General features: G+C 41.0%; 1 protein-coding gene across 1 annotated transcript in view; it reads right to left on the bottom strand.

Annotated features, from left to right (window-relative positions):
- Positions 1-12701, bottom strand: part of LOC145443405 (uncharacterized) — a 54847-nt gene extending 42146 nt beyond the window's left edge. The window contains exons 1-3 of the mRNA XM_080321374.1: positions 12651-12701; positions 1419-1566; positions 1239-1271 (exon numbers count right to left, since the gene is read on the bottom strand). Of these exons, the coding sequence (XP_080177500.1) occupies positions 1239-1271; positions 1419-1527 (142 nt within the window). The 5' untranslated portion in view covers positions 1528-1566; positions 12651-12701. The remainder of the gene's footprint in view (positions 1-1238; positions 1272-1418; positions 1567-12650) is intronic.
- Positions 12702-24961: the final 12260 nt, after the last annotated feature.

Below are 24961 nucleotides of genomic sequence, written 5' to 3'. Positions count from 1 at the left end.
AATTAATTTATCAATGGAAATTATAGTTTATATTGTATTTTCCAATGTGTTAGCCTGGAAAGCGTACAACGGGCAATATATTCTTTGATGCAGCATTAGAGGTAGGCCTGCGTTTTTGAATTCCCCATATCTTCCTTACTGTTATGACGTCATACTACGCTATACTCGATCTCAACTCAAGTCTAATACTCGATTCAGAATGGAATTACTCAGGAGCTCGATTTCGCCGAGCACTGTTCACAATGCGACAACAAATAAGCTGATCATAACTGTTCTGCTTTAAGTGTTAAGTGTTTTCACCGTATTTATTTTATTATCAATATAATCTCCCTAAAACAAGCGACCCAGCTTTGGACGCGACCCATGGCTTGTGAAACACTGCTCTAGTTGTTGAATACACATTATTCCGTTCCAGCGCAATATATATATCGACTTTTCAATTATATAAAATAAAATAAAAAGGGCAAAAAAACATCGAGATAATCAGTTTTAGGCTCGTATTAAGCGTCTCCAACGTTCGCGGTCGTGGGCGTCTTCAAGCGACAGCCCGCGTTTCGCTAGGTCAGTCCAGCGCAAGCGAGATGGGTTTATGATCTTCATAATATCAAGCATGAGGGACCTGTGAAATTCATTTTGCTCTATTCTACCTGCTCTTTGAACAAATTCTACGCTGCTTATATAGTTGATATAGCTCGATGCACGTGTATTACGTTTTCAATACAAAAAGACTGTAACGGTCTATGGCCGGTAAGAAGTTAGGTATTTTGGATGAAAGGGAGCGTGTTAGTCAAAACTCGAGATGGTCTCAACCCCGAGATAGTAGGTTGGATATGCTGGTTATCTATGCGATTGCACGAGAGATAAAGCGAAGTGCGTTATTGAATATATCTTCAATACCAATAACTCGTTTGTTTAGCGCTAGAGCAGATATATGTTGCCCGAGGCCAATATATGTTTGAAGGTAAACTATTACGGCTGAGATGAATTTGGCTATAGTTTAGTAGGGATGTGTTTCCTGCTTTCAGAAACAGAACTCTTTCTTTACAGTGAGGTGTATTTTTCGGACATATCTTCCTTTGAAATGCAGAATGCCGTTAGAATTCGTCCATAATTAGTTTTGAAGGGATTCTGATATCATAGAAGCTGTCAATGTTTAACATAAGGTACTGCCACTAGCAGAATATTGTTGGCAAAACGGGCAACCCAATATTGGAAACACACGTTATATAACTACGTACCCGAATCTGACCCTGAGCTTCCTGAATTCCGCACTGAAAAGGATAATGTAGGCTGTGGTCGATGGTTGCATTCCCATTCACAACGATGCATGATCGTATACAAACCTACACATACACACTCACACACATACGGAAACCCATATTTCGAGATATTGGCAGCCTAATTTTTTACACAATTACCTTGTCGCGCATAAACTACCCACAATAAAGTAGTCAACTGTTGACGTAGCTGTCGTTGCCTTTCCGCTATTGCATCACGAAACGTAGTCTGAGGTTGACACGGTCGCATATAGTATCCCGCGACGGTCCAGATCCAGCATCCGCTATGCTGAATTCAGAAATGTAGTAACATGTTATCTAATAGTTTGCAATGCGGTAGTTTCGGGAAAATAAATATAAGGAGAATGATATGCTAGGTCGTTTTGTGGGTGGAAACATGATGCAATCTGTCAGCACATCATATCCTGAGCATAATATTTTATGTCCATTGTTTAAAAAACATGAGGTTATTACAGTGGTTCCCAACCGGGGAGGAATTCCCCCCTTGGGGGGAATTTTGCAATTTTTAGGGAGGAATTCCACGTATGCTCTTTATAGCTGTTCTTTGCTGAAGTATGTTCAAATGCTATTTGAAATCTCTTTCTCACATACAAGTTCCCCCTTGGTTTTTTAAAACTAGTTCAGATGTGCTGCAGTTCGCAAGACAATTTTGTAGGCCAGCAACGACCTCTCAATCAAATATATTCTAAGCGAGCAAATGTCGTTCCGAATCTATCACAACAAAGCCTCTAACGAAAGTATTTATCTTATATTTTCAAGTCCACATTTTCATAAAGTGACAAAATATTCCAACGTCATCGATTCAAGTCAAAGAGATCGCTAGCCTTGCTGTATTTTTAGTGGACAGCTATTCGATCGAAAAAATGCATGTTAAACTTGGTGCAATGTTGCCGAAACAGAATGAGTGTCCTAAATTTCAATGAGCTCAAGCAGGAAATTTGATCACGGGCATGTTATATATCAGGGCTGTAACCAAGTCACGAGGCTCCGAGTCGCAAGTCAATCTCACTTTCATAGTTTTGACTCGAGTCAAGACGAGTCATTTTCAATTCACCATTGAGTCAAGTCCTACGGTCCAAGTCCCCGAGCATAGGGTCGAGTCCGAGTCATGGTATTATGACTCGAGTTCGAGTCCAATTCATTGTGTTGACTGCTCAGTTTCCAGTTGAAGTCTTGTTACTCTGTTTGGTGATATTGAATGATTTTGATTTATAATATACTAATTTTTCTCACTTTGAACAGTTTATTTTCGCAGTTTTAAGTACCAGGACCAATAGACGAAATTCCAATAGGAAGGTTACTTTACTGTTCTTCGAAATTACAATGAAATGTCGGCCTTGGCCTTCTTATAGTCACGAGTCATATGTCTTGGTTCAAGTCATGTACAATGACTCCAGGTCGAGTAAATACACAGATTGTCTCGAGTCGAGTCGTTTCCCAATTTTGAGAAAACGACTCGAGTCAAGTAGAGTCATCAGCAAATGCTGACTCGAGTCCGACTCGAGTGTGGTCAATCCTGCTATACATGAAAGTGCCAATATTATTGACCAAATGCATACGCAAACTTGAGAAAAAAATCGCGAGACCAGTAAATTTATGCATACTGATTTTTCACAGCAGTTATTTTAGCGATTGGTGCATGATAAGCTGAAAACACAAATGGAAGTACGGGGGTCTGTTGAGTCAAGCCTTTCAGAATTTGTTTGATTAAGACCAGGACCATTGTTTTTGGAGGTCTATAAAGTGTTGTTACAGCCCTGCTAGAAACAAACACTCTGTACTGCCTGTCTTATTCTTCGGTCAACAGGTGATTGCGCGGTAACAATTGACATTTTTTTAATCATCGGGCAGATTTCTCCTAAGGGGGGAATTTTGGCTCAAATTTCGGCCAAAGGAGGCACGAGATGAAAAAGGTTGGGAACCACTGGATTAGGATGTCACAAATCATAGACAAATCACCAATCACTACCAGGGATGCTCAATTATTTTTGGTAAAGGTCTAGTAAAACGTTTTTAGGTTCGTTGTAGCACGCCTGTAATAGTTTATACCAGGGGTGGCCATTCACGGCCGCATTTCGACTACTCATGTAGCCTGCAGTCGCATTCCAGGGCATAGTCGTAATGAACTAGCTAGACGCCAAATACCCATGTTAAACTGTCTATATGTCCATTTACGGCACACTCCGGACTATTATATTTAATCGTATAGGCTCACTATACTCACAGAAATCGCGAGTGGTGGTCATGCTACGGGACTGTTGATAGTCGTGCCATGCGCACAATTGTTTCCAGATTCACACATGTATTTCGTTTTTAACATTAGTAGATGGTAGTTTTACATATTACTATCAATAGTATATTCATATTGAAATGAACCCGAATATTTTCGGCTGACACTCGTCAGGGGTAATCGGCAGCAACTAGTAGAGAATTCGAACGAACAGCGTATATCAACAATCGTAACACAAAATATGAGGTCACCAGCACGAAATCTCGAATACGAAAGCGTTCAGTGTACTATTTTTAGATGATACACGAACTCTTTTTGTTGACACAGCCTTGGCTGGTGCATTTTGATAAAAGTCGACTCCAAGGCACACAAATGAAAGTGTGAGCGACCCTTTCCGAGTATGCGAAATCTGTCGTCTCGATAATTTTTCGTACAAGCGGGATTATCCAACAAGTGTTTGCCAATTGCAGAATTTATGGCCTTTGATTGTTCCGCATCAATCTTGAGCGGGTGAGTTAAGGGTGAGCTTTTCACCGAGTGTGTTCTAGTGAATCAATGAATCTAGGGACATGCTGATCTATGCGTTCCTGCAAGCGCTTTGACGTTCTTCCCACGTAGCCACAATCACAATGACACTTAAATTCGTAAACTACATTGCTTTGCTGAAGTGCGGGTAGCACGTCTTTACGTGTTGCAGTGAGCAGTTGCGTTGTCGTGAAAATCACGTTGGTCTTCACTGTGTCGTAACACTTATTGACCGCTGAAATCAATTGCTTTTCAAAGCGGGTGGAAATAGGCCCTATCCAAAGTAGATGGATGTAAACATCTTTGGTTGTTCGTTCGGTAGGCTCTGTTGACTTTTCTGCATTGAAATGCGTTATTTTCCTCTCTATGCCGCGGTTGATGACATGTTCAGGGTAACCGTTATCAAGTAAGACTTTCCGGATATTGTCAAGTTCCGAGTTCAGTTTAGTACCCGAACATCTCATCAACGCCCTATGCACGAGGGTACCTATGAGGTTGGTTTTTCTGCGTCTAGGACTAAATGAATTCCAACGAAGGTATTGGCCAGTGAATGTCGGTTTCCGGAAGATTGATGTTTCAAATTTATTGGTATCATGTTTTTCGTCTAAAACAGTGGTTCCCAACGTGGGTGATATCGCCCGCCAGGGGGCGATTTGGCGGTCTAGGGGGGCGAAAATAACGAAGGGGGCGATAGCGGGGCGAAAACGGACGAAGGGGGCGATAGGGGGCGAAAACAATGAAGTGGGCGATAGGGGGCGATGGCGCGGTAAAACGGCCATATGGAGGCAGGACCGTAACTGCCGCCCCCAAAAACCCCCAATTCGGGGGGGGAGAACTCGAGGGGGGCCCAAAATTATTTCCTGAATTAACATAAATTATAGACTAATTGTTTAGAAATTCATGAAACTTTTTCAAAAATTTTTCGCGCTGTGCGCGATTTAATATTGTCACATATCTTGATTTTGGGGTAGGCCTACCCTTCTTCCAACAAAAATACGAATGATTTATGGAAATGGAGACTTCAGCGTCTGCCATTACTGCGCCCCGACGCACCAAGACATATGAAGTTATAGGCTATGTAGGCCAACTTACAACTCCGAGAAGTATGCCAGAACGATCAGCAGGGAGAAGACCTTGGCCGAAAAGGAATGACCTTGTGCTGACCGAAAACTTCGATATATATACATATATGTTTAATTGTCCATAGGCACCTCAATGGCTGGCGTCGAATGTTCCTGTCCTGGCGATATGAACCCTACAGGACAGATGCCATCCCGCAGAGAAAACTTATTTAACAGTAAGAAATCCCAATTTGAAATCCTGTCCGTCTTTTAGTTAGATACGTTTTGGCGATTTCCATACATTTTGACATAGCAGATATAGGTCACGAAAAAGCATCATGCAACAAAGTCAATAAACAACGGGTCCGCCCAAAGATGTTAAATTATTATTTAGGGGTCCTACCTTTTCCAACACACCACACTCAGCTCTACCGATAAATCTGATTACGTGAGCAGAGAGAGGATAAAAAACTGATAGCAAACAATATATATGCAATTCCCGACAATATTGACCGATTCAAACATGAATTAGATAAATTTGTCGCGCTTCGCGCGTTTACGCAAAATACGGTGTCACACCAAACAGCACGCTACATAAAATAGGGTATAGCTGATATGTATCGACAAAAAGCCCACTGGCTGAGGGGGGTCTGGGGTTTGGTTTATCACCCTATGGGGGCCCAAGACCAACGTTTGAGGGGCTGACGAAGTGGTGTTACGGTCCTGATTTGAGCCAAGCTGGAGAAATGACTTTTTTTAGTCAACTCACGAAAATTTAGCTGTAAAAGTGTAATTTCGAGGTCGAGCCGAAAAGTTGACCTTTTTGTTTTATTAGTCAACTCGCCGGTGATCCCAGTTGATATACCTATTTTCGGTTCTCAATATTTGGGGGGCGATGACCGGTGTTGAGCTTCAAAAGGGGACGATGAATCGAAAAAGGTTGGGAACCACTGGTCTAAAACGTCCAAAAATGACAATGAGTTATTTCGTTCTTTTTCAATTGTGAATAGCAGAGCCGGGTGAAGCGAGTTTAAGTGAATGAGAAATTGATCAGAGTCCACATTCAGCGGTCAATAAGTGTTACGACACAGTGAAGACCAACGTGATTTTCACGACAACGCAACTGCTCCCTGCAACACGTAAAGACGTGCTACCCGCACTTCAGCAAAGCAATGTAGTTTACGAATTTATGTGTCACTGTGATTCTGGCTACGTGGGAAGAACGTCAAAGCGCTTGCAGGAACGCATAAATCAGCATGTCCCTAGATTCATTAGAACACACTCGGTGAAAAGCTCATCCTTAACTCACCCGCTCAAGATTGATGCGGAACAATCAAAGGCCATAAATTATGCAATTGGCAAACACTTGTTGGATAATCCCGCTTGTGCGAAAAATTATAGAGACGACAGATTTCGCATACTCGGAAAGGGTCGCTCACACTTTCATTTGTGTGCCTTGGAGTCGACTTTTATCAAAATACACCAGCTAAGGCTGTGTCAACAAAAAGAGTTCGTGTATCATCTAAAAATAGTACATTGAACGCTCTCGTATTCGACATTTCGTGCTGGTGACGTCATATTTTGTGCTATTATTGTTGATATACGCTGTTCTTTCGAATTCTCTACTAGTTGCTGACGATTACCCCTGACGAGTGTCAGCCGGAAATATTCGGGTTCATTTCAATATGAATATACTATTCAATTGTATATTGAAGTTCAGTACCTCAAAGAAGCTGTTCAAATATTACTATCAAACATTTATCCTTTCTCAGTATAGGCCTATGTGATCAGATTCACCGGAAGATTCGACGGAGTTTACGAAAATTTAGGACAAGTTAAAATAATGATGCATCTTCGGCTGGGCCAATTGTTATTAGCCACTTCGTTGCATGCTGTTATTTCTTGTCGTCCAATCAGGATTGTCGGTATAGGGAGGAACACACGATTCCGAGTTGGTATTTCTGTACGAGGCGCATCATTATCCTCTGCTGTTTGCATCTGTATTGCGGGGGTCTGATTGCAAAGGGCGCTACTATATTAAAATCGGAAAATGATGTTACATTCAATCGCGCGCGGCGCGAAGAAAATGTCAAGTTTAATTAAAATCTCTCAAGACACCGTGAGTCAAATCGTAAATTTGAATTGTATGTCGACGGCCGCCAGCACATACTAATTGAATACGTGTCCACGGCCGCACAAATATCCTTGGCCGCTAGTTGGCCACTCCTTATTTAAACAAATGTAACACGCTATAACTCTACGAAATCCGGTAAATATAATCAACTCGCAGCGCTATCGGACTCTCATGGCGCTGATAGTGATATGATAAACCTATTTCGCCTATACCAACACATGTCATTTCATTTTCATCGCTTGTCATTTTATGTTAACTTCTGTTACTTCTAAGTCTATATGCCTATCTTTTATGTGTTCTAGGTCATGGGGATGATTGATTGAAACATTATGACCACTTGATATCCGTCATCTGTATTGCAATTCTGCCGTGTTTTTAAATGATGAAATTACATGTATTATTACACCGAACTGAACTGGTGGTTTCTTGGGAAATATATTATGAAGTGTTATGCGATCGATACACTCGTATTCGTACAAAATATATTTGCCCGCTAAACTATTATCGGAATAATAAGAATTTGCCATCCGTTTAATAAATACAGGACGTAATGACGACGGCAAACAACAATATCTGCTGTATGTTGGAGGCCTGAGATTTTATATATGTTCATTTTACTCCAAAAACTATCCCTGAAACCAAAATTGACCCTTACGGTAGTTACGTCATACCAGTGTTGGGATCAAGTCACTACCTTCGAGTCACGAGCAATGTTCCCTCTAATTTTTCAAGAGTCTGCGCAAACACGCCAACTCACTGCGTAGGCCCTTGGACAACTGTGCGCAACCACCCTCCAATAGGGTGATAAAATCAACTACTGGGGGGCTTCGCCCCCCAGACCCCCCACGGCTCTAGACTTTTTCCGGTACTTATAATGTACATAGGGTGCCCGTTTAGTAGTTGCGTCCCTAAACGCGCGAAGCGCGAAAAAATTTCTATAATTCATGATTGCATCGGCCAATATGATCGGGAATTGCATATATATTGCTATCAATTTTTATCCTCTCCCTGCTCACATAATCAGATTTACCGGTAGAGCTTATCCAGTGAGGTGTGTTGGAATAGATAGGCCCTCTTAATAGTAATAAAACATCTTCGGGCGTGCCCATTGATATAATGACTTCGTTACATGATGCTATTTCGTGACCCCCTATCTGCTATGTCAAAAGATATTGAAATCGCCAAAACGTACTAAAGTAAAAGACGTACACGATTTCAAATTGGTATATTTGTGGTTTTGTTGTGGGAATCGGATCGCCAGGACAGGAACATTCGGCGCAAGCCATTTAGGCGCCCATGGACATGGACAATTACAGATATATTTGTATATATCGAAGTTTTCGGTCAGCACCGGGGCAGTCTTTTTCGCCCAAGGTTTTCTCGCTGCTGATCGTTCTGGCGCACTTCTAGGATTCGCATTTTACATAGCCTTTAACTTCATATGTCTTGACGCGTCATTGTGCGGTAATGGCCGACGCCCAACTGCCCATTTCTATAAATCATGCCTAATTTTTGTTGGGAAAGGGTACCAAATAATCAGATATCTTACAACAATAAATCGCGCGCAGCGCGAAAATTCCTGAAAAATTTCAAAAAATACACCATTCTTTATGTTAATTCTCGAAATAATTTTGGACCCCCTTCGAGCTCGGCCCCTCCAATTGGGGGGTTTGGGGTGTGAAAGTTACGGTCCTGAGTAAATCTTACGCAATGTTCATGTCATCGCGAAGAAGACTATCATTCGTTAGTTTCTCGCAGATTACCTTCGAGCTAGCCCATTGTTATTTATAACTTTGTTAAACCATGTTATTTCGCCATTCCCAGAAAATAATGCGCTATTGAAATGATATCAGTATCGCTCATGTGTACTAAAAAAATATTATCCGTGAGGCGCAGATGATTGTGAACTCTAATTTCTTCACGGAGCGCAATAGTTACCTTTGCGGGGCGCACTTGTACCTCGGTTTCAGACTTCAGTGATAACACTATTTGGCCCTGGCAATGTTCCATCTTAATTTTCACGAACCTGCGCGCCTGCGTGGTCCATTGGACAACAGTGCGCAACAACTATAAAAAAACATTTCTGATTTTTTGTGCGCAGCGTAGATTTTCTGTGCGCAGAGACCGTTTCAGCACTGCGCATTTGCGCACGTGCGCAGCTTAGAGGGAACATTGGTCACGGGTCATCTCGATACATTGCACATTTTGACTCGAGTCAGTTCAAGTCAATCGATTTTTGGAGGTGACTCGAGTCAAGTCGAGTCACTCGATTTTTGGAGGTGACTCGAGTCAAGTCGAGTCAAGTCAAGTCACGAGTCAAGTCACAATTCAAGTCAAGTTGCCTTTTTGAAGTATGAGGCATGATTACGTCATTGCATTTTGCTAGCTGTCACAAAATACAGATTGAGCGGTCATTGATTCTGAACCAATGAGCGAATATAAGTTAAATATAAGCGCAATAAGGCGCTGTATCGCTCACATATACGTAGAACTGCTATACTACGTAAGTGATTGAACAGCCTCAGTTTATAGTTACCAGCCAAAATAGAGAATAGACAAACGAATTGACAAGATGCAATACATTATCCATTTACAAATTGATATGATACAATTCAAGCCTAGCTAATGGTTGAGGACTATATCAACTGTATTTGAATTCAATTTCAATAAAACAAGAGCTTTAGTGCAGGAAAGAACAGAGAACAGAAATAGACATTTTGCTATTGAATTACTTTACTGTATTAGTTTACGACAACGTAATCTGTAAGTTTCGATCACTCCGTTTACAGTCAATTTATGTGTGCGAGAACAATGGAGGTTCAGTAAAGCGCACAATCACTGAAAGATTGGTTACTCTCATGGGTTACACCAGCATTTAGCGAACAGTCCGACCATATGCAAGATACAGGGATTTTTATCGACACCGATTACTTGATGACTTGGAATTGACTCGTGAATTTTGCTCCGAGTCACGAGTCAATCCACATTTTTGATACGCCGAGTCAAGTCTATAGTCAAGACATTTTAGCAAAGTGACTCGAGTCAAGTCAAGTCATACGAAAAAGGTGACTCGAGTCTGACTCGAGTCAAGTCATGACTCGAGTCATCCCAACACTGCGTCATACCAAATCGGATCAATATCGAGAGCAGTAATGACATAGCATCTATACAATTTCTTTTATCATAAATTTCAACATTTCATATTATCGGCAAATAGATGAGGCTAGCAACTTCACTGGCTGAAACAACATCGATCTGTGCTTCCAAAACTTGTAAACCGTCGTACCGGTTCAGCATTTGTGATTTTCTATACCACTTCATTTGTATCCGATGGTTATAGGCGGGTTAGGTAGGTGTATATACGCAGTAATTCTTAAACTGTTTGCCGACACGGATTCCGTGGTGTGCCGCAAATCTTTTTGTTATTATAGAGAAAAGCTTCAGAATTATTTGAATAATGACCCGTCTCCAATCTTTGGTTTCCAGATCAGTACTACGAACCACCTACTTCTCTCTTTTCCACTCGCATCTGCAGTATGGAATCGTAGTATGGGGAAATGCATGTACAACATTTTTGTGCAGAATTCGAACCCTGCAAAACCGTGCGATACGGCTGATCTCATCTGTACCTTTACGTACCAATTTATCGCCTTACTACCGTAAGCATCGAATTTTGCGAGTTGATGAACTGTATCGCTTCGAAGTATCAAAAGTTGTTCACAAGTATTTTTCCAATAGTCTGCCTCCTGTGTTTGATGACTTTTTCATACCTGCTAAACATGTCCATTCCCATTACACGAGATCTTCGTCTAAAGGAAACGTCTACTTACCCCAACCCAATAGCAACCTAACTAAGAGATCTATCGACTACTCGGGACCTATCATCTGGAATGCATTACCATCACATATCCGTGAATTGCCTTATAATAGATTCAAAAAAGCCCTACTTGATCACCTCTTGTCGTTACACTAACACTGTTGCCCTACCTCGCCCAGACATTGCTTCATTGATCATTTGCTACCATTGTTTAATTTTTTTTTCTATTTTCCTTTCCTAACTAAACATTTCTTACAGCCAGACTGTTCTGAGTCAAGTGTACCTGTTTGATGCTGGTGTGATCAGACTAGATGACCTTCATGGTCTTATCGATCATTCCTATCTAATACCGAATACTGTGCACGCATATTTTCTGTACCACCACCACTGCCGTTTGTTATGTATTTTGGTTCGATGAAAATAAAGACTCTCTCTCTCTCTTATTTAAAATGTGACATGCATGCTAACATGTATGCGACTTGAAATCGCTCTAACCGCTTCATAGCTGATAAATAAGCACATGTAACCAATACAACGACAACGGAACCAATCGTGGCATTGGCGATGAGTTGGGTAATTTGTTATGTCATAATTGTGCTGATACGTGTCGGAGAAAATCTACAATTCGTTTCACGCACCTAATGAATCAACTCATCGACCAAAAATTACTCCGCTGCATTGACTTTAACCTGCAATGCATTATTTCTTCTGAGGATTTGATGTTCCCAACTTTATACAGGTAGTCAGTTCATTTGGACGCAGGAAATCGAGCAATTTTCAACAGAAGAACAGCCATTTTATTACGAAGGCGCCGTTTCCACAAAAACAGATGAGTTTCAGGTTGAAACTTTCAGTGGCACATAGGTTCATATAAATTAGCATGGCCCTCGCAATATCACATATTTTCCAAAAAGCTACTTTCTTGTAAGTGTGTCGCGAACGTTTTATAATTTTTCTACAGTGCCACCTGCCACCAGCCAAAAGAGTTTAGGAACTACTGATATACGGTTTGCTGCAACGGCGTGACTTGGTGCGGTGCTGTGCTATGAATCTTTAGAAGTCTTGACGTGGTTAGGCTATCGCCCTGGAAATTAGCAAAACCGGTATCGGAAATAGCAAATCGCGAGAATAATTTTCGAGTTTGATAAATTATCTTGTTGCAGAGCTGCTATGAAGTAAGATTACCGAACTTTTATGAAGTATGAAACTCTCTTGGCATGCCCCGCAGTTGCGCTTTCACAAAGCCATCCGACACTGCGAGTCTTATTAAATTTGACCACGCGCGACATTTGGCAAACGGGTGTACTTGTACATAGATCGATGTTGGCGTGCGGTCGTCTTTGTCTCCATGAAACCCCTTAGCAATTGGGGAACAGAAGCTCAGTGTTACTTGTATATCAATGAATAATTACAAACTAATATTTAATAGTTACTATTTTTTGATTTATAGGTCCCATGTGGCTCACATGGATTAGTGAGTAAGTGATTGTCGGATCTATATGTGTGTTTGATTTGTTCTATATTTAGGACGCATATTATTTTCGAACCAAAATAGGGAATTATGATATAAATGAAAATTTCTTACTTTTGCTACTGGAGTACTTGATCCGGTGGAATTTCCACTTTCAGCAACGTCTGCACCTGCATATGAGTATATAATATTGCTAAGTACTAATTATATACGCTACTCGTGCATATAAATTGTTCTCACCGGTGCTTACATGGTACATCAATGAGGCCAGTAATTTGACTGACTAAGACAGTATAGATCACTGCGATTGGTTTGGTATCAGCGGATAGCGATGTGTTGACCACACAGAGTTAATGTGTGATAAACCGCAAAAATATATAAAGTCGTATAAACTATACAATGTCTCGACCCATACAATTGGTGTAAGCTCTTCCTATTTAGACTAGAATTATAGCTTGTCAAAATTAGAGTACGATTAGAATTACAACAACATATAGGCTTTTTCCAAATAATATTAGAATTAGAATTATAGCTACATATTTTTTCCCACATTACTATAGTTACTGTTTTTTCTTTTAAATTAGATTAGAATTAGAGTCACTAAATTCGTGAAAACTTGGAAATTGAATAGAGTTCAGTTCATATTGTATCAGACTTGGCCATCTTATGCATGAAAATGACACAGTAAGCTTGGCTAGTTTCGCACTATATAGTTCTCCTGTAGGTAGGCTTACCATATTTTGGAAATCCAAAAAGAGGACACTTTGTCATAAATTTGCAACTTGCAAAACCGGAGTAGAATTCTCAAAAAACGGTGAATTTCTCCCACTTTGTGATCGGTTGACTAAAAAAAGGTCATCACTTCTGCTCAGAACTCAAAATACCGTTTTTCTCTCCACATTGCCAGGTGGATGACTGAAAAAAAAAAAAAAAATCATCTTTTCGCTCAGAGCTAAATTCACCGTTTTCCACTCCGAAATACCCGCCGGAGCGTCACTTCTGTGCTCATTTACGGCATATCACTCGCAATTTGCTCTAAATCTGACCTAAATTTTCAAAAAAGAGGACAAAATCTCAAAAAAGAGGACAAAAGGGCGTCCTCCGAGGACACTTTCAAAAAAGCCAAAAAAGAGGACAAATCCTCTTAAAAGAGGACGTATGGTAAGCCTACCTGTAGGAAAACTATTGAAATGTGATTAGAATCGCAATTAGAGCATAAAACATTTCAATATTAAATTAGAAGCATATTTCCTGCATTTCGCTCTAATTAGTCTAGTGAGTGAGACAACTAGAAGTATCTAATTCTCCGAGTCTAGTCATGGGCAACTACTTAATCTAGAGTGATCAGTACACTTGTACACATCATTTCACAATGTAGGCGTACATGGCTAGAGATACTCACCGGAACTTCTGCAGACTGCGATAAACAAGATTGCAATGAATGCAAATCTTCGGTACATTTTCGTCTAAATAATATATTACGGCGGATTCAGTCTAATTACTTAACGTTTATCGCATCCGGTTTCTCAGCCCTACGGTTATCTGAGGCCTTATCACGAACTAAACCGATGAACTGAACGGACTCGGTAACATACCGCAAATATTCATTGCCCGCGGGATATGATATACATATTATCTCAGGCGTGGTTCGTGCGGCTTGTCTCATCAAGAACTCCAGAGATTCATAGCAGCTGCGCCCGAGCCCTTGTTAGCGCAAACGGGCAATATCATTTGCAGTGAACAGACGCTTGAGCGAATAAAATGACATTTTGATTATCAGAGAGATTTCTCCTAGTGGAAAATTTCCGATGGATGGGTTCGTGGAACGAGTAGATTTTTGAATCGCGCTCGATATGATAGCAAAATCAACATTCCTCGCTTAGATGAGGTGTAAGTTGAATAATCACCACATGACAACAACAAATTATTATATCGGGGGTACTTACGATTGTTTGACCCATCGTCCCAACCGATTAGCACCGACTGCAATTTTCGAAAAATTTTACTTCAATTTTCAAAATCGAAAAACTGTACCTTAATGGGATTCGAACTCGGTAACCAAAGTATCGTTCGATTCAGAACTTCAACGCGGATCCGATTGCGCCACTCAAATCATTTCGAGCCCTGTGTCTGGCCACTTATATCAAGAGCAAGCCAATAATTATTTGATGAGAAACGTATTACCTTTACTGTACTCTTTACAGTGGCGGCTCGTGACAATATCGGGTGGTGGGGCAAGGGCTGCAAGCTACTTTTTATTAAGATGACGTCACAATGGCGTTTTCCAACGTAAACAAGTAACTTAATGATGGTACGGTAACATGAATTTGCCGGCAACAGTGATTTTAACATATGTGCCACGAGAGGTCCGCCGGTGAGCTGTGACTTTAAGTGTGGTAACTGCGTAAACGGCGTACGGAACAAAGATTCAACACGGTTCATGTTCGCACTTGACCTGGAAATGACTATAACTCGAGAGATAACGTAGGCCTAACTGGAAAGGTCAACGAGTTCGGACAGATACGCAATTGTTATCTCATAGATTGGGCCTGTCATATTGAATCCAAAACATCATTCTGAAGAACTAAGAATAGCAGCCTCGGAAATTCGGTCTCGGTACAGCATAGGAGATTTTGGCCTTGAAACTGGAGACTGTAACACGACACATACGGCTTTATTACTGTCTATAGGTCTGCTGCGAAATCGCCTTTGGAAAATATATTACCGAATAAATACGTGGACGAAAGCTTTAAACTTAGTACACTGTTACATGACATCATCGAGCAGTGGTCTCATGGCCCTTTCCGGTATGGTACACTGTCAAAATAATGCGAACAGACCAACACCGAATTTTGCGCAAAATTTACTGAGGAATAGGCTGATCAAGTGATCAGCTGTTAGCCGCCATCGAAAACGAAATAGCTATCGCGCTTGACAGCAGGGGGTTGTGAGCAAATGGCTTGAAGGCCACAATTTCACGGTGAAATTGACATTGGAGAATATAATATCAAAGTAAATATTTGAATGCAAACTGAGAATGATATCATCATCTCAGTCAACGTTACCGCAGATACACCTGCTTTTGCGTGAAATCCGCAATGCGTTGTATGCTAAAGTGTCAGATCGGAGCACATCTCTACCATACTCGAACTTGATAACGAAATTACTGCCCTAATCACCGAGTGCCAACCTTGAGACTTGGCACAGCGTTCGATACTAAAACCAAGACATACCGTGCAAAAGCTTATGATGGATCTAGGTAAGGAGCATCGTTAAAATCAATAGATACCAATACCGGCTTTTGAGTAAAATCTGTTTGCGATACGTGACGGATCAGCACACACTCAACTTCGGAAACGGAATTACTACCCTAAACTTTAAGTAGAAACCCTGAAACTTGGGGCAGTGTTAAATACCACCATCACGACATGACATACCAAATTTCAAGAGTTTTCATGGTGTGAAACACCATCAAAATCGACGTATACCAGCAAAGGTCGACTAAACGCATGTTACGGTAATCGGCCCAATAGGCCCAATCTATGAGATAACAATTGCGTATGTGTCCGAAATCGTTGACCTTTCCAGGCTTACGCAATCTCTCGAGTTCTAGTCATTGGAATTGGTCAAGTGCGAACATGAATCGTATTGAATCTTTGCTCCGTACGTAGTTTACGCAGTTGCCTTTAGAGCGAAAATTAGAGGTCTAGAAGTTGTCCAGTCCATTGATCCAATCGTACGCCGGGTGCCTCCGCTTCGGTTGCCTATCACCTGGTCGTAACCACCAGCTCAGTGGTCGTAACACACCAGGATCCTGTACGAAACACTTTTGGACGGGCTTAGAAAAATTAGGGCCTATCGATTTGAGTAATCTCTAACTCTACCATGAAATCATAACGCATGTTACTAAGGATGACCTGATAATTCAGCGGTTCTCAACCGGGGATCCGCGGACCCCTAGGGGTCCGCGACGCAATTTCAGGGGGTCCGCTAGACCTCTAAATTTTTAAAATGGTTGTTAACCTAATTTTTATTTTATAATTTGAGAAAACATGAGGCAGTTTTGCACCACAACTGCTAAAACCTCATGACTCATACCATCATAACAATCCTCTGACATTGTTTGTTTTGTGGTATTTATGTTTGTCGACTACTATGGTCATGTACACCAGGCCGATATTCTTCATTATTTATAGCACGGCCCACCCCTAGGCTTTTTGCAAGACACCGCTTACGCGGACGATGTGGCGTGGAGGAGCTTAGGTAAACCTCCAACACTTAGGTATCGGAATTCTGAAGGCGACGTCGGTCGGACTCGAACCCGCACCCAGTGGTGTTGCAGCCGCGGATTATACCACTGCGCTATCTCGCCACTAATCGTCTGACATGAACTATCGTAGCGTGGAAATTGATTTTCATTGTCATTTTCCAATAACCTGCTGATACAAACATATTGTCGTTTAGAGACGTTTTGTTGGGGTTTGCGGAAAAATAAAAATATGGAGATAGTAACGTCAGTCAGGGTGACTTCGTAATGTCTGCGAAACCTTCTCGATTCGAAGTTGTCAGTCTCATAAAATTAGTGTATACAGTCGTTTGAAATAAAAATTTCCGCGAAGTATTTCCCTAATTTGTCCCAATTCAGGGATTGAAACCTCGCCACGAAATCCATTTTATCCTGTAATATACATAACCTCTATTTAAAAAGCTTCTTGGAGGTACAGAACTTCAATATACAATTGAGTAGTATATTCATATTGAAATGAACTCGAATATTTTCGGCTGACACTCGTCATGAATCGGACAATGATATACCTGCTCTTAAAGCTCGGCTCTGAGATTTGGCGCATTCTTATTGCGGATGCCCTATCGACAAGGCTGGTTTTTTGATGAACAAGGAGTGTTTCGTTGCGATCAAAGCATTACGCTCCAACCCTGAAATTCATATCACCAGTTATGTTGGTATACAGCAGGGGTCGCCAACTCAAAATAGGTCGCGGGCCACTTTTCTAAATTCCTGGAGGCCGCGGGCCGCATGACATCAATATCGATATAAAAGTAGGCAACGCAGTTCAACAACCACGTCTGATAACTCTACGTTATTACAACGCTGTGCTTTCTAACATAGGCGACGGTTATAGTCACCACAAAAGAACTAATATTTTATTGAACAAACACAAATACAACAAAAAGTATCATGATCATCAATGTCATTATATTTTGGACTATGAGCTGTACACGATACCTGACAATGACAACACTCTTTAGCCGCTAAAACGGGGGTGGCCAACATTTTTGTAATTCACGGCCGCATTTCGCGTACTCATGTAGCCTGCGGCGGCATACCAGTGGTTTGTCGTGATAAACTAGCTGGGGCCAAATACCCACGTTATCATGTCCATGTCCATTGCCGGTACACTCCGAACTAATCTATATGCACATATCGGCTGACTATGCGCACCAAATCGTTAGTAGTTATGTTGTAAAGAGCCACAGAGAACCAATCTGTATGCGCGTAGCGCGAAAAATTTTTCATGTTCATGAGTGAATTTCGTCGATAAATATTAGTATAGTTTCACATATTACTATAAAATATTTATCCTTTCTCGGCCAATGTGATCAGATTCCCAGATACAGCTGATGCAGGGGGTATCTGCGAAAACTTAGGGTTGTTATTACAAGTGTCGACAGCCGCATAATTTTCCTTCTACTGCTGCAGATTGGCCACCCTTGGATTGAAGAATCAATATTGGGGTTAGCTATACACGGTAGGCCTACTTGCTAGACAACTATCTCTTCGTAAAGCATGGTCTTTTGGAGCGCCCGAAGTCGTTTTGCAGGCTTCTCGGTCTTGGCAGTGGTGGGCCATTGCACGTCAAGGCAATATGCCCATTCGTACCAGCAAATTCTTCATCCATGGAATGATATTACCATGCCGAAGCCGTATCAACTAGTGAGTAATAGTGATAGTGGGCACATAGAATGGCTCACATTGAAAAACAACAACATTATGTTTCAACTGAAATCAATTTTAGCGTTTCAACATGATTTACTAAGCGTTTTTCTGAATTTTTTTCAAATCAGGTCGCGGGCCGCAAAATAGGACCTCGCGGGCCGCGTGTTGGAGACCCCTGGTATACAGCCTTGTCTAGTTAATGTTCAATTGTTCATTGTCGAAAATGTTTGCTCGTAAATATATATGTAAACCCGAACAGAATAAGTCGTTTCATGACAATCTTTCTTAGGTTGGAAAACTTGGATCCATTCTTTGGCGCATAAAATTTGTCTATGCTTTCAGATTAGGATTTCACTGTGACGGTGGAAATTCTCTGCGGGCCATTCAAAATGCCGTCGCGGGTCGAATCCGACCTGCGGTCCGTATGTTGCCCTTCCCTTCGCTAGATGCTGGACGTGATATGTTCATAAAATATATGTTTCTTCATTTTGGTGCCATAAATGTTGCGATCACACCAAAAGTATCGTCGGAAGCGTTATTCGTTACTATTGCATTAGCCTCAATCTATCTTTGCGGAAATGGTTTTCGGCACTCCTCGTTCATATCAAAACGAAGACGCGGATTTTCAAGACACGACTACGTGCTTCAAGAAATACAGCAGCAAAATTAGCTTTGAAATAATAAAAGTCTACCAATTTCTAGATATATAGTATGATGTTATTTTAAAGAAAAATCATGATTTTGCTGTTTATCAGAAGCCTACAGTTCATATTTGCACAAGACAGATGACGGTCGCACCATAATTGAGCTAAATTTGAACTAAAACTCGAGGGGGTCCGCGAGCGTCCATGACGGACAAAAGGGGTCCACGAAGCCAAAAAGGTTGAGAACCACTGTGATAATTGGTTCGTGGCATAGGGACGATTCTTAGTTCACGTACATTTTGTAAAATAATCCTTTGATTAAAAAAAAACGAATAAAACATTTGTTAACACACTTCAAGTCACGCCTCACCGGCAAACCTCTCGCGCCACCTACGTTAAAATCACTGTTGTCGGGAAATTCATGTGACCATCATAAAGTTACTTTTTCAAGTTGGAAAACGCCATTGTGACGTCATCTTGATAAAAGTCGCTCGCAGCCGTTGCCCCACCACCCGATATTGTCACGAGCCGCCACTGAGATAATTAGTCAGGTCTAGTGCGAACATGAACCGCGTTGAATCTTTGTTCCGTACGCCGTTTACGCGGTTACCACCAGGGTTGTAACCAAGTCACATGGCTCCGAGTCACGAGTCAATTTTATCTTTGTGGTTTTGACTCGAGTCAAGTCGAGTCATTTTCAATTCATTACCGAGTCGAGTCCGAGTCCAAGTCACCGTTTAAAGGGTCAAGTCCGAGTCATAGTGTTATGACTCGAGTCCGAGTCCAAGTCACAGCATTGAAGTCATGTTCAACTTATGTTCTCAATCCTGCTAGGGCGATTTCGAATTCCTTGCTTGCCAAACATGCTTGTTTTGTCCCTATCAGAGTCTTGGCACATGTGTATTTAGGCAGATAACGGACAGTTCCTGGCCTCATTTAGCGATGCTACAGATAGACGAGACAGGCTGCCAATATGATAACTTGACTAATCGTAGAACTTTAAATCAAATATCTGTCTTGTCAGTCTGATTCATCACAAATACAAGCATTCAGTTTTCATTACGAGCACATCGACGACAGCTCACAAATAGATAACCAACGAATTCATGTCTAGATATCAGCTGATAGAGAATCAACATATACATGTTTATGTAGATGTAGTGGTACAGTTTTTCTTTCACATTATCAGGTAGTTCACTAAAAAAGGTCAACTTTTCTGCTCAGCTTTCAAATAGCCGCCGGAGCGTTACCGGCTAGCCGGTAAAATAGATAGCTATCTCGTGATATGGGTAGATTGTGTAAAAATATGATTCATAGCAAATTTGGCTCAATTCCAACTAGAAGAAGCCAAGTTATCAGGGTGGCTTACTACTAGTACGTAATTATATTATACGAAAGAATTTCTCACTAAAAATACTCCATTAATTTTCCAATCCAAAATTTTCTCCTCTCATCATTGATTCTATTTTTCAAAATTAAGCCAGATTCAGTGTTATTTTTATGCAACATAATAATTTTATCAAGTAGCCACCCAGTAGAATAAAAAAAGAAGGTAATTTTGAACAGCCCTATTGTACAAACATTACACAACATTAGCCATTCATTATTACTCACGTGCACAATGCACATACCTAACAAAACGTCAAATGGACGGAGGGTATTGTGTGTTTTCACAGACAGCAGATCAAATCGATGAGTTACACTTCAAAAATACTAAAGTGGAAAGGAGATCCTCATATGTTAAAGCGGCATGGAATTAGAATAGATCCACATCTACTGAATACACGTCCCACTGGTGTACTAGATGCAGGAATTGACCAGCATTTTTGAACCGCACTGAAGAGCATTGGATACTCATTCTTTCTAGTCGCCTAAAAATGCGAAGAATCATCGCCTTCAAATCCGCATATGAGCTTATCAGTCTCTTACAAGTAGGCTACTTGACTATCTGAGTCATTTCATTGGCTCTAATTGAACTTTGTTTCGATTGTTTGCTTGTATAGTCTTGAGTACTTTGATTGCGGAGGATCTATTACGTCTTCATCACTGGATGGTTTTGTGCAATGCATTGCTATTTGCTACTATGTACGATTGTCTGTTGCTTTTACGGCGCCATATCTGATATCAGACGAGTGCAACGAAAGCAGTGGTGACAAATAGCGATGTCGGCAGAATTCGTCGGATGCGTTGATCTAACCATTACGATTCGCAAATTTCTTCATCTTCAAGTCATATAAAATAAGCCGAGTCAATGACTTGGGTCGAGTCATGCGTAATGACTCGAGTACAAGTCGAGTCAATCCAAATATTGACTCGAGTCGAGTCGAGTCATTTTCCCATTTTAAGAAAATGACTCGAGTCAAGTCGAGTCATGAAAAAATCGTGACGCGAGTCCGACTCGAGTCGAGTCATGACTGGAGTCATTACAACCCTGCTTACCACACTTCAAGTCACAGCTCACCGGCGGAACTCTCGTGGCTCATACGTTAAAATCACTATTGCCGAGAAATTCATGCTACCGGTACCGTATTAAGTTACTTGTTTACGTTGAAAAACGCCATTGTGACGTCATCTTGATAAAAAGTCGCTTGCAGCCCTTGCCCACCACCTCCCGATATTATCACGAGCCGCCACTGCCCATAAGAGCCCCATGCAAAAAACGAGTCACGAGCGATCACATATACTACTGACAATTGCTGTTTTCGTCCTGGTACCAGCTACAACCCAGGTTAACATGATATATAAGCCCATTGCCATGGCAGCAGGTCCCAATGTTGAATAAAGAATAATGAAATAACGATAGACACCCGTTTTAAGTATAGAGTCATATGAGAATAAGACGAAGCGAACATAAAATTCTACCTTCAACTTAATACAGATATTGTAGTGCGAGCTGCCGTTACGAGAAATGGCAAAACGGCTCGCTTTTGATATATATATCACCAGCTGTTGATTTTTACTGCTTCGTTGTGGAAATCGCGATGTTTTATCTGAAGAGTACAAAATTTCAAATATTTGTCCGGTGTACGTACGTACTGGATAGGCCCAGACATGTGGTGATTACTTCATGAATGTAATCGACTGCGATTACGATTACTTCTGAACGACGCGATTACGATTACGATTGCGATTACAGTAAAATCGGGAAGTAGTCGATTACGATTACGATTACATTGGAAAAGTAATCACGATTACTCACGATTACATTTATTTTGTATCTTAGAAGCTATGTTGGAAGACAATATATGGATTGCGCTGAAAAGGCCTAATGAGATAACGAACACCCTTTAAAAAGATGCGTCATTTGTTTGTTACGTCATAATGTGTCCATTGCCCATTTTCATGGAGGTCAATTTATCGCGCCCAACGATTTGCATTCTTGCCAGGGCCATAACTGCCGCACCCCAAATTTTCCAATAGGGTGGAGAACGAGCTCGAGGGGACTCAAAAAGTATTTCGTAAACCAACATAAGTTATAGAGTATTATCGAGAGATCTAATTAACTTGAAAATCCTCTCTAGATCAATGATTGCCAACCGCGGGTCCGAGCTGCATGCGGGTCTCAGCTAGCCAACTTGCGGCTCCCCTTGACATTGAAAAATCCGACAAAAATAATAAAAAATCAATCTATAACATAAAAAATGATATTTAAAAATTTCACTTGCTTTGCTTGGAATCTGGAGTTTACAATTTAGGTGAAGACCAATTCCTTTGGTGTCGAGTAGCGATTCTCTACTCAGCAACGATTTCGTTACTTAACACACGTCAAAAGTGTAAATGTCTGTGTAAATGTCTGTAGTAGTCGACAAACACCATGATTACCTCAAACAATTAAACTCTACAGGTATATATGACCATAGCGGGCTGGGAGAGGATTAAAAATTAATAGTAATATATTGCAATTACTAAATTTCTTGACGAAATTCAGTCTTCAACTTGAGATTACCACCCTACGGGGGCCAAAGACCAACGTTTAGACTGGGGAACAAATTGCTGTTTTGGTCCTGGTTCCAGCTACAACCCACGCTAACGTGATATATAAGCCCATGGCCATGGCGGCAGGTCTCAATGTTGAATAAAAATTATGAAATGACGATAGGCGCCCGTTTCAAGTAGAGTCATATGAGAATAAGACGAAGCGAATATAAAATTCTGCCTTCAACTTAATACAGATATTGTACTGCAAGCTGCCGTTACGAGAAATGGCAAAACGGCTCGCTTATGATATATATATCACCAGCTGTTGATTTTACTGTTTCGTTGTGTAAACCGCAATGTTTTATTTGACGAGTACAAAATTTCAAATCTTTGTCCGGTGTACGTACGTACTGGATAGGCCTACTGCTCGCCAAGCAGCAACGGTCAAACTGCGTTTAACTAAGTATAAGCATAACCAAACATCAACACATAAGGTACTATTTTAAACTATAGGCAGAGCGGAGATAAATGATACTGCTGCGAGGTAGGGGCGTGTGGAACGCGTTGATAACCTGATATACAGCACGGCGGGTGTTCTTACAATCAGACTAATGGACGACGTAGGTACATCGAATATCTATTTACTGTGGATACTTCTTACACAATGACGCGCAAACCTAATAGGCTGCTTCTGACGTAATAATGAGCAGTGGCGTTTGAAAATTAGACGTTTGTGCTGTCACGAACCTGGTATAACATATTTACCTTCTTCACGAATGTTCAGTTTATGTCATAGTCCTCGTACAAATAAAAAGTGATCGTTCTTTTACATAGAAATCGATTAGATATGGGAAGTAGTCGATTACGATTACGATTACTTCGGAATTTTTTCGAATGTAATCGATTGCGATTACGATTACTTGAAAATGCTGTAATCGTCGTAATCGATTACGATTACTAATCACGATTACCCTATGTCTGGATAGGCCTACTGTTCGCCAAGCAGCAACGGTCAAACAGCGTTTAACTGAGCATAAGCATAACCAAACATCAACACATAAGTTACTATTTTAAACTATAGGCAGAGCGGAGATAAATTATACTGCTGCGAGATAGTGGCCTGTGGAACGCGTTGATAACCTGATATACAGCACGGCGGGTGTTCTTACAATCAGACTAATGAACGACGTTGGTACATCGAATATCTATTTACTGCGGATACCTTTTACTTACACGATGACGCGCAAAGCTAATAGGCTCCTTCTGACGTAATAATGAGCAGTGGCGTTTGAAAATCAGACGTTTGTGCTGTCACCAACCGGGTATAACATCTTTTCCTTGTTCACGAATGTTCAGTTTATGTAATAGTCCTTGTACAAATAAAAAGTAATCGTTCTTTCACAGAGAAATCGATTATATATGGGAAGTAACCGATTACGATTACATCGGAATTTTTTCGAATGTAATCGATTACGATTACTTGAAAATGCTGTAATCGTCGTAATCGATTACGATTACTAATCGCGACTACCCCATGTCTGCTAGTCATGCTGGCATTGTCAGCAAGATCTCCTTCTACATGTGCTAGTGCAGTGGTTCTCAACCTTTTTTGACTCGCGCCCCCCTTAGAGATGGTCAAAAAAATCGCGCCCCCCCCCTGACCCCCCTTGCATTTATCGTCATGTCAAAAAGAGCACATCATCTAATACAGAGGTGGGCAACGTTTTTGATAATCATGGCCGTATTTCGATGACTTATGTACGGGGTAGCGTAAGGCCGCATTCCAGGGCATAGCCGCAATGAACGATCTGGACACAAAATTCCTATGGTAAACTGTCCATATCCATTCCCGGTGAACTCCGGACTATTCTACTTTTCACAATGGCCTATTGTACGCAACGAAATCG

This window comes from Botryllus schlosseri, chromosome 7, assembly GCF_051294905.1.
Source record: "Botryllus schlosseri isolate E-star chromosome 7, Bs_hap1, whole genome shotgun sequence".
Lineage (NCBI taxonomy): Eukaryota > Metazoa > Chordata > Ascidiacea > Stolidobranchia > Styelidae > Botryllus > Botryllus schlosseri.
The sequence above is the reverse complement of the archived record's forward strand: the minus strand, read 5'-3'. Positions and strand labels throughout refer to the sequence as shown.